This window comes from Scardinius erythrophthalmus (assembly GCF_964197995.2).
Source record: "Scardinius erythrophthalmus genome assembly, chromosome: 4".
Classification (NCBI taxonomy): Eukaryota; Metazoa; Chordata; class Actinopteri; order Cypriniformes; family Leuciscidae; genus Scardinius; species Scardinius erythrophthalmus.
This window is the reverse complement of record NC_138224.1, coordinates 43,819,566-43,830,958: the sequence shown is the minus strand read 5'-3', so window position 1 is coordinate 43,830,958 and position 11,393 is coordinate 43,819,566. Positions and strand designations below refer to the sequence as shown.

Sequence of the window (11,393 nt, the reverse complement as noted above, 5' to 3'; positions counted from 1 at the left end):
CCAGCTGTCAGTTCTCCTCTCTCTTTGTTTTCATGGATACTCTCATAAAGCATACTCTCGTCTCGTCCTGTCAGAAAGAAAAGTCCTTGTAATGAGCATGTGTTACTCAGAAGCGGAAGTACCCGATAAGAAGCCCGCGATAATCATGGACTACAACAGGGCCAAAGGAGGAGTCGACAACAAGGTATTTTACTTTATTTTTTAGGTATTTTTAGCATTTTTATTTATTATTTCTTTATTAAAAATTTACATTCAATGTCAAATTCAACTTTTACAATCAGTGGAAGTAATTTTATTGTCTAGAGGAGCTAATTATTGTACTGTTATTCATTATTTGCTGTCCACCTTACTAACTTGAATTACAGAAATCTGTCACTTCAACAAATACAAATACAAAAAAATAAAATTTAAACTAAAAATGCTCAAATATTTCTTCTTCTTCTTCTTCAAAAAAGATTTTTGTAATGTCTTAACATGTACCTGAATGGATAAAGAAGCAAACTGACTTCAAATATGACTATAGGAACCAGCTCATTTGCTGCATATAGAGCTACAGTATAAGGCCAAAACATTTGTTTGTAACATGACCACAAGAGGTCGGCAAAGACACCAAATGTGAGGTTTACTGAGATGCTTTAAAAGGTTATGCATGCTATTTTATTTGTAATAATGTGTAGAATGTTCTGGTTTATATTAAAATTATTGATAAAAATCAAGGAATTTAGAGGTAAATAAAATAAAAAATAACAAAAAAAATCGAAAAACATAGCATTAAAAAGTAGAAAAAATACGATCAAAATGAAATTATATAAGCTTACAGGAAAAAAAAAAAAAAAAGTTGTTTTGTAATCTTAGGGCTTCAGGTAATTTTGACCAGTGAGGGAAGGATGAGGTTTTTGTTCTTCTAAGGGTGAAAATGAGCTGCTGATAAAGCAACATCAATACCAGCAGATGCATATATAAATCCATTAAAAATAAATGAAGATTTATCAATAACAAAAAAAAAGATGTACGGTAATAAGAAATAGATCATCTATGTTCCTGGTGTGGGAATTTGAGCTGGATCCTCAGAATTCAGATGATCAAGATTGCATAGATGTATGTGTTCTGGGAATTTTGGCTATTAACAGTATAATATTTAAAGCCACTTAAATGAATGAATTGACTTGAAAAGGATTCGTTCATTTTGATGAACATCACTACTGATGTGGGAATTTGAGCTGGATCCTGTTCAGCTCTTCTGGATCTGATGTCGTAAACCAGCACAACAATAGCAACCACAGCAGCCGCGCCCACCAGCGAAGTGACGACCAATCGGATCACGGCTTCAGCAGCATCACAACCTTGGACTGAGTCTGAGGAGTAAAAGCATGAAACTGAGATCAGCTCAGTGAACGAATGCTAATATCAGTAATATCAGCGATGACGTACCTGAACATGTGTGACAGAGTTGAGTGATGTCCAGATGTTGAGTCTGCTCAGTGAATGAACCGTTCAGCACACATCTGTAGGGGTTTTTATCCTGATAGTCCACCTCCAGAGGCAGAGAGAGACTGATGCTGAGATCAGACACACTGATGCTGGACAATAAACCGTTTCCTTTGTACCAGGAGAGAGTCACATGACTCACATTCACAGCTGAACACAGCAATGAACATCTGGACACTGATGATGATGATGATGATGAAGTTTGAGGACAGTAACTGAAGATGACAGGAACAGGTAGAGGTGCTGGAAAACATGAGAGAATAAAGATAACATGATGATAAATGAAGATGATCTGATTACCCAGCTAACAGGAAACATTCTCATAACTTTGGCTAACGTTCTGGCAATGTTCTCTCAAAGTTATGAACAACCGTTCTTACTGTAACGTTAATACAGGGATTGTTCAATGTTATCTGGTCTTCAATAATGTTCTCAAAAGGTTAGCACAAAAATGTTATTTAAAAATTATGGGTTTTTTAAATGTCCTCATAATGTTGGGAGAATTATTTTTAGAACATTCCTGGGAATATCCTTTAAACATTAAAATGACAACCAACTTCATATGAATAAGGTTGTGTGCACTGTTATAAAAGAACATCATTGGAACATGGAAAAGTTCTGTTACCTGTCCAGTAGTTATTGTTACTAACTTTCCACTTAAATTTATGTAAAGTTTGTGAAATTCTTAGAATTAAACACTTTTGACAATACATGATTATTACATGAACATTGTTTGAAGTATTTGATTAGTATTTGACTGTGTTGACAGAAAACATTCGTTGAACAAATTTCTTCGAATGTCATTTAAAATATTAAGGATCACTAACTTTCTGGCATAACATTTTTTCATTTTACAAAGCAAAATCCCCTGAGTTTCATGAAAAATGCTCAGTGTTCATGTGTCCACACTACAGATTGTTAAATAACACTGAAGCAGTGTTGGAGTTAATTCAATTATTGAGTATTAGTGATGAAACCATGAAAGAAAGAGGCACAAACATTTGTGTTTCCTGTATTTAGGCTCTTGACACTTGATTGTTCAGCTAGTTTTTCTCTCCAGCTGCTTGAACAGTGTGTTCAGAAAACTAAAGGCAGAATAACATCAGACGATGTTGGCTGTAAGTTAATGTCATTTGTGAAGTGGTTTGATTCACTGATCTGGTTTGTCACCATTGTTGAGGTTTGTATGACCTGAGTGTCTCAACTTTTTTACAAGTGGTTGTAGCATTTTTGGAAAATCTCTCAGAGACCCCTTCAGTTTTACAAGTAACCTTCGTATCACAATGGCCATATTTATTACTTTTTTAAAAAAATATTCTTTAAAGCTTCAACTTCATGACTATTTAAATAAGTTAACTGCTTATTAAAGCAGGCATGTTGATCTGACTTTTTAATCAATATCTTTATCAATGCACAAATATTCTGTGAAAACACTACATCAATTGCTAAAGAGAAAGAAGTTAACAAAAGTCAAGCGTCAACTAAAGTAAACACTGATTTTCAAATAAAACTTATTTTCAACCAAACATCAACTAAAGATTTAGGAACATCGTAGTGACATTTAATTTTTTTTTCCTCTAACATAAAAAAACCTGGACATTTTGATGTTTAATGTTGGGGAAAAAAAATTGTTAGCTGGGTAGAAAAGGAAAGACGACAAAACTGTTCTGACCAAGACTGGTCACAAAAAGAGCATAAACCTGAACTGCATATAATCTGAAACTTGGAAATTACATTTAAAACAACATTTAAGTAATAATATACTTCTTTATGTTCACTTTTAAGCTGTAATAAAAGAGTTAAAACCAATGTTAAACTCACCATAGACGCTGAGCATGAAAAACTCCATAGTGTGGTTGTTCTGTAGTTGATAAAATCCAGCGTGTTCAGTTCTGGTGTTTGTGATGGTCAGAGATCCAGTTTCACGATCCACCTGTAGTCTGTCTCTGAATCTCCCATCAAGAACATCGTCATATACAGAGATGCGGTCTCCTGCTTCAGCTATTAAATAGTTTCCAAACTTCCAGAGAATGTTCCTCATTTCTCTATCAGTGTGTAAAGTGACAGAATTCCCCTCCATCACTGACACTGACGTCATCTCATCTTTATCACCAAACACACCTGAAGAACGAACAGAAACAGGGTTTGTCACAGACTATGATTTTCAAATGCCTTTTATGAATTTTACCTTTACCTTATGAATACTAATTTCACAAATTTCACAAAATTTATTTGAGCTTCTGTGTTGTTATATAAAGGAAATGTAGAAGAAAAAAACATTTTGTTCATAAGTCATAAAAACACTTCAAACTCACCAAACAGATGCCACAAGCACAAACTAAACCGAACCATGTGAAACATTTTCTGCAACAGTTTCAGTTCACAAATAAAAAAAACAGGTGTATTAGTACAATACAATGACAGCTGCTATGTAAAAACAACCATACGTCTTTAACCGAGTTGATGTGTGAGTTGTTTTTTTTTTTTTTTTTGTGAAGGTTACCACATTGAGCTCCAGTAGCCCACAACTTCCTATGTAGATTGATGGCGTAATCTTCAACTAGTCAGTGAGAACTTCGTGGTCACTTTATTTGAGAAGTTAAACATCCCTCAGCCTGTTAGCTTCCCCCCACCACCTCTTTTGAAAAAAAAAAAAGAAAGAAGAAATGTCACACCCAAATGAAAATAGATGCAGTTCATGAAGCCTTTGCACTGCAAACATTAGTTTGTAGACACTTGAAAGTAGACACTTGGTAGTTTGTTGTCATCAAGTCAGAATTAATTGTTGTAATAAAGGGGGAAAAAAACTTCAAGGGCTTAAATGTACTGTGAAGTTAATTAAAACGTATTTGTATGAAATGTCTTTAAAAGTCATCAGTCTATTGTCTCTATTGTTTTATGGTGTAAACTGCCTCATTCAGTTTCAGTCTTCCCTGCACACATTCACACCTCTCCAGTCTGGATATCCTCTTATGTTCAGCTTTTTTAATCACAATATTTTAACCTAGTATTTCTTTGATCAAACTTCACCTTCTGTGACTTTGTATCAAATGCCCTTCTTAAAAAGAAGAAAAACATTCCAATGATCTTTACTTTTCGAAATTAATCAAAATATAATCATTCCTGGTAACAGGTGCATAAGAGCTAGCTAACATGTTAGCTTAGCACAGCATCAAAACATGACAATTTATGAGATTAAAACCATGTTTTTGCTCCAAACTCACTTTATTGGTCAGTTGAGTGTTTGAAATAACTTCCTTCTGTGATATGATGTGGCTTTGTATCACAGAATGAGACAGAAAATATATTATTTTATATATATTCTGTATTGTGATAAAGGCTGTGTTGATACTCCTCTCCATAGACATTTGAAGTAAACACATGAGAACCAATCAATATTTCTCCAAATGTGCAGACTTTTAAACTGAAAGCCCTGAGCGACGACCTCAGGCTGACGAAGGGAGATGAACATCAAACATCTTAATGCTTGAGATTCAAACTAGAACATCTTTCAGTCTATTGTTCTCAATCTAAACTGACTCCATACACCATGACAGTGCTTCAGATTTCACTGGTCTTTGCAACACGTTTGAGGACACATGAGCCAGGCTGGAAATGAGGGGCGGAGTTACATTCATCTGAAATAAAACAATTTTGTAACATTATAAATATCTTCTTTTCTGTCACTTTTGATCAATATAAGGCATCCTTGCTGAATAAAATTAATTTATAAAAAAAAAAAAAAACCTCTTACTGAGCCCAAACTTTTGAACGTTAGTGAATAATGTTACAATAGATTTCTATTTAAGATAAATGCTGTTCTTTTGAACTTTCTATTCATCAAATAATCCTGAAAAAAGAAATGTGCACAACGGTTTTCAACCGTTGATTGATAATAATCAGAAATGTTTCTTGAGCATCAAGTCAGCATATTAGAATGATTTCTGAAGTATCATGTGAAACTGAAGACTGGAGTAATGATTTACATTACAGGAATAAGTTGCATTTTAAAAATCTAACCAAATAGAAAACAATATATAAATACAAATATTCCAAAATACCAGTAGCCTATACATAACTGATGAGAAATTAATGGGTATAGACTTATGCTGAATGCGTGTCAATGGGCCATTACTGGAGATAGCACACCGCAAACATCTACACATTTGCACACTTCATCAGCCGTGCATATTTATAGCACATTTTACACATTTACACCTGAACAGATATTTGCGAGCACAAGCTTTATTGATGATAACGAGACAGCATAAACACTATAGTCAAAATATAATCTAAACATTAAAATATTATGTCATACACCATACAATTTAAATACCTGATTTAAATATAACTAATAACTTGTCTATTAGGACATACTTCAAATTTTAATACTCCAAATACTGGCCGGCAAGTCTGGAAATAGTCCAACAAATATAAATACAAATGTACTCATCCGAAATTGTATCCACGGCTGGATTAAGTTGTTCAAAATAATTCCCGCTCTTCTCATGAAATCCAAGACGAGCTGAAGAGCTTCCTCACCTATGTAGCGTGGACGTGGAACCTTCCAAACACGCAGGAAAGTGAATGAAACTTATGATGAAAGTTTTGGTAACACTTTATTTTATGGTGCCCTTGATACAGAGTAATTACTTAATTAATTACTTAGTAATAGACTTTATAATAACATGTAACAAAATGTACTTAACATGTAACTAAGTTATGGAACAGCCTATACTTACAGATTGTAATTACGCACATGTAATAGGCAGCTACTGTTACACATGTGTAACAAGCCGAGTCTGTTACATACGTGTTACGGACTTGGTACACTGTAATTTTGTAAGAAAGTACTTAGTATAACACAATGTAACAACAAGTACTTAAATATGTTAGGCTACTAAGGTCTGCAGTTACACATGGTAAATGTGTATGTTCTGTAGCATTACTTGTATGTAACATAAAATAAAGTGGATCAAGATTGTACTTAACCCTCTGGGGTCTAAGGTGTTTTTGGGGTCCTTGAGATGTTCTGACATGCCCTGACATTTGTGCTTTTTTCAGTTGCTTATAAACATATTAATGGCAAAAAAAAAAGTACACACTATTTAGCACAAACAGGGCTACCATGATATGTGAGCAACAAGAATGTACATGTCTGCATTTTTGAGAGAATAATGTTTATGCGTGGTTATTGAAAAAAATAAAAAATAAAGTTTCTGAAATAAGGCCATAAAACACATTCTAAATATGTGCCAATAAGACTTTTGTCTAATGGATGTCATCACCTAGTGTTTTTTCTTCAAAATGAAGTGAAAATCACCCTGCCTTATCATTCACATAACACAATACATTGATTTGAAATTTGCAAAGCACTTTCTGTTTGGAAAGGCAATATGCGGAGTGGGCGTATTGCATATTTAGTGGTTCACACCTTAGGAGACAGTGGGGCCTGCATACTTAATTAGCCATTCATTCAGGTGAGTCACTGAGCCACAAGAATGCAAGAGCAACAGTTGGAAGCATCTCAATTTTTTTTTATTTTTCCACATATTGTGCTTGCAATTTGGCCTATAATATCCAAGGAAAACATGTCTAGTAATTGTGCAGTTAATTCTCATACTGTATTTTCAGTTTTGGAATATTTATCCTTTCCCCAAATTTGTCACTAATAAAACACAATAAAAATTATTTAAAGAAAAGGCTTATATTTACCTTTTAATAGTTTGTTTACATCTACCTTGTAAATATATTTTTTTATTAAAAAGGTTACAATTACAACAACAATTCAAGTGTAATCTTTCTTTGTAAAAACTAAAGTATACATTTTATCATACATATTTCAAAGTTAAGGATTTGATTGATTGATTATTTGATTATTTTTGACAAAACATACTATATTTAACATGCGCAAATATTGGCAAACAAAAGCTTATTTGAGGTGGCAGATATTTTACATTAAAAATGTATAATCTATCCAAAACAAATCAACGAAATGTTGTCTTTCATATGTCTGTAACATAGGTCTTTCATTTTTATTATAAGAAATATAAATGTTAATTTGCAGTTTAATACGTTGCTTATACAAATACATTTTATTTCAACATATTTCAGTCGATTTTTACTCAGTATAGCAATACAGTTTGCTAAAACCGAAACATTCATTCACAAACAGAAACGCCTGACTGTAACGTTGTTTTTATGAAATATTAGGGCATATAAATGTTAATTTTCAGTTTAATACGTAGCTTACAAATAGCCTACATTTTATTTCAACATATTTCTGTCGATTTTTACTCAACTCAGTATAGCAATACAGTTTGCTAAAACATCATCATTCATTCACACAGAAACGCAATTTAAATTTAAACTGTCTTTTTGCGAGCTGTGATAAACAGCGCGCATCTCTGCGGCTGCCGTTCATTCATTCACAGAAACGCGATTAACTTGAGAAGGAAAAAAAACGTACTACATATTCGGATCCTCTCTCCTGCAATACCCGCACTCTGAGGTAGATTTTCCATTATTATTATTCCTCACAGCGCTGCCAGATGGTGTAAACACGCTACAATGATATGATTAAACTTGTGTTTTCTCGAGCTGATATGGGGGCGTTCACAGGTTTGCTTGGATCGCCTCAGTAATTTGCGTTTGAATAGCGCGCGCTCTCCGTGGGCGGAGTCACATTACATTTGAATCAGCTGTAATGAGCTCGACTGGAATCGCTCTCTTTTAATACAGATTTCACAAGATGAGAATATTTGTTTTTTATATAAATTACCTCATTTAAAAGAAGAGAATTCAAGCTTCATGCCTGTGTGACTGTATGCCTGTTTGACTGAGTATTCGCTGAGTTACAGTTCATTTTCGGACGCGTTTCAGAATTGACTTCACTGACGGAGAGTAGGTAGAACTCGCATCATGTTTATTTTTCTTTATTTGGCGAAAAGCACAACACTTTGTTTTTATTATGAGCATACACACAAAAAATACACACTAAACAGGATCGATTGATGTATAACACAAGCATATAAGATAAAAATTAATATTTTTTTTAATTTATTTTTTGCACTCATACGGAAAAAAACGAGTCTATCGCGCCGGCGCGATAGCCGACCTCAGGGGGTTAAAGACTACAGCCAGTAGGAGGAGCTGTTCCGCATGTGTTCAACCCGCCCATAGAGGGTGGGATCTCACTCACAGAATGTACACACAGTCAGCCTTTCTTTGGAAGCTAAGCTAGCAAGCTCTTGTTCTGTGGAGAAAGCTGAATAGTAGGAGAAAGCTGAGTAAGTAACCATCCTCTTTTTCCCGGACTTGTCCGGCGGGCGAGATCGTTCAAAATGTCCGGGATTCAGCTTTTGCTTTCTGCGGTCGCCATTCATTGTTTACATGCACACCTTTCAATCTAACTGAATTCATTCCGATTGGTGAATCTGAATGTAGTGTTTACATGAACGCTAAACAAGTGATCGGTTGATGTGCATTTTACCATTGCTAAGAAAAATTCCCGCTCCTCCGTGAGAGATGCGAGACCCGGCGCGTCTCAGTAATCATGCCACCGCCCTCGCGCCGTTCTCCCGCGGCCGTCAGCCTCGTCCTGCTCGCCACAGTAAACATGAGGAATGGCGACTGTAGAACGCAAAATACGAATCCCGGACATTTTGGACGATCTCTAAATCCCTGGCAAACTCATCACGTAGGCTAGCTTTTTCAACTGCGCACTCTTACCGATAGGCGTGGCCTCCTAAGGCAGCGAAGCAAGTGCATTCTGGGAGTTGTTGTCTTTCATCCACATAAGCCAAAAATACATTTTATGGCTTTTCTCAGTCTAGAAAGCTCCAAATTCAAATATTTCTTCACATTTCTTCTACTTAAATGACCTATTTTAAATACACATTCATCTTCCCAGAGGTGAAGTATCCCTTTAAGTGTACTTTGTGTATACATACCTTATCCATCTCTGCCTTAGTTTAATTTAACTCACTAGTTCACAGCTTAAATGCATGCAGTAGTTTCCTAATTACATTGTAATTACATAATATTACACAGGTATAAGCTACGTAAAATAAAGTGTATCAAGAATGTACTTAAGTGTACTTTGTGTATACATACCTTATCCATCTCTGCCTTAGTTTGATTTAACTTACTAGTTCACAGCTTAAATGCATGCAGTAGTTTCCTAATTACATAATATTACACAGGTATAAGCTACGTAAAATAAAGTGTATCAAGAATGTACTTAAGTGTACTTCATGTGTATCTATAAACCTTATCCAACTCGGCTTGTTACACATGTGTAACATTAGCTGCCTATTACATGTGTATAATTACAATCTGTAAGTACAGGCTGTTCCATAACTTAGTTACATGTTAAGTACGTTTTGTTACATGTTATTACAACGTCTATTACTAAGTACCTAATTAAGTAATTACTCTGTATCAAGGGCACCGTAAAATAAAGTGTTACCAAAGTTTTTAAGGTATTGTTGGGGGCGTTTACCATTTTACATGGATCGCCTCAACACATTATCTTATGAATAGCACTCTGTGCGTGGGTTTTATTACATTAACGATAATTATCTGAGCCAGGAGAAACTGTACATCTCTTTAGTTTCATACAGATGACATTGCCGGAGAATATTTGTTTTAAATGTGAATTGCTTTACTTAAAAGTATACAATTCAAGCTTTCTTTAGACGTATGTTTCATGTTTGTGCGATAAGTCTTTGCTGAGTTTCAGTTCATTACTTTTTTCAGAAAGTTTCTCACTGAGACAGCGACGGCTGAAAGCGCACCCTGTATATTTTCTTTATTTTACAAAAACACAAGGATTTGTTGTTATTGTGAGTGTACACTAATAAAAGTAGACCCTTTGTAGTTTATAATGATGTATAATGACTAATATGTATGGCCAAAAATGACTGAGTATTTTAAGTTGTTTACGCTGCCATGAGGAAAAAATCCAGCAGAACAAGCTGGCACATTCTTCGGGCTCAGAGGGTTAACCTTTTAACCAGCACTCCCAAAAGCCAAAAATGACATTCCCTGTAGCTCTTGAACCCTTTGGTCTACCTGCATAATCCAGTTCCTGTTTGAAAGCAGACACTTGACCATTTATAGTCAAAGGCTGTGTTTACACTAGGCATTAACATGCGACCTGTATCCGGATGTTGTTTAAAAATCCAAAGTTTAAAGAGTCCTATATTGTTTTGGGTAACACTTTATTTTGATAGTCCGTTTGTTGAGACTTTACTAGTTATTAGTAGCCATTCAGTAGCTTGTCAACAGTGCATCAGTTGACATTCAACAACACTGTGTCAACAGACAAGTAACATACGTTCAACTGACTGCCTATAGACTATAAGGTACAATTCACATGTTAATCTACAGATTTTACAAAAAAGTGCCTGTTGACTGTCAACATTATTTTGCAAAAGGTTATTAACCAATTGGCGACTAACTTTCAATTGTCAACTAACTTTCTGTAGATTGAGTACCAACAACTCAAGATCAATCTGTCAGTTAAATGTCAACAGTCATGTCAGCATATGAAGTATATGATACTGTATATCCTACTCAAGGGGTCTCATGCATCAAATTAATAATTATTTTAGCTGATTTAAAAACGTTTAAAAAAATGTTTTAACCATTTGTAGATAATCTGTTGATAGTCAACTAAAGATTACATGTAGTTGCTTATTTGTTGCTTGTCAACAAATAAATTGTTCATGATCAGTAGACTATTAATAGACATTCTCAACTAAGCGTTAGTAGATATATTTTAGGACTATCTAATTAAAGTGAAAAAGAGTTTATATCAGTAGAAAGTCTATAACCTATCAACAGATTAATATATTGTTTAATATGATCAGTTGACTATTAATAGACATTATCCACTAAGT

At 34.6% G+C, this 11,393-nt stretch overlaps 1 protein-coding gene across 1 annotated transcript; it reads right to left on the bottom strand.

Annotated features, from left to right (window-relative positions):
- Positions 1-240: 240 nt before the first annotated feature.
- LOC308689499 (uncharacterized protein) lies at positions 241-3,957 on the bottom strand. Its single transcript, XM_081363229.1, has 4 exons — positions 3,804-3,957; positions 3,310-3,609; positions 1,432-1,731; positions 241-1,355 (listed from the first exon to the last, which is right to left on the bottom strand). The coding sequence occupies exons 1-4, from the start codon at positions 3,847-3,849 to the stop codon at positions 1,075-1,077; spliced, it is 927 nt and encodes a 308-aa protein (XP_081219355.1). The 5' UTR covers positions 3,850-3,957; the 3' UTR covers positions 241-1,074.
- Positions 3,958-11,393: the final 7,436 nt, after the last annotated feature.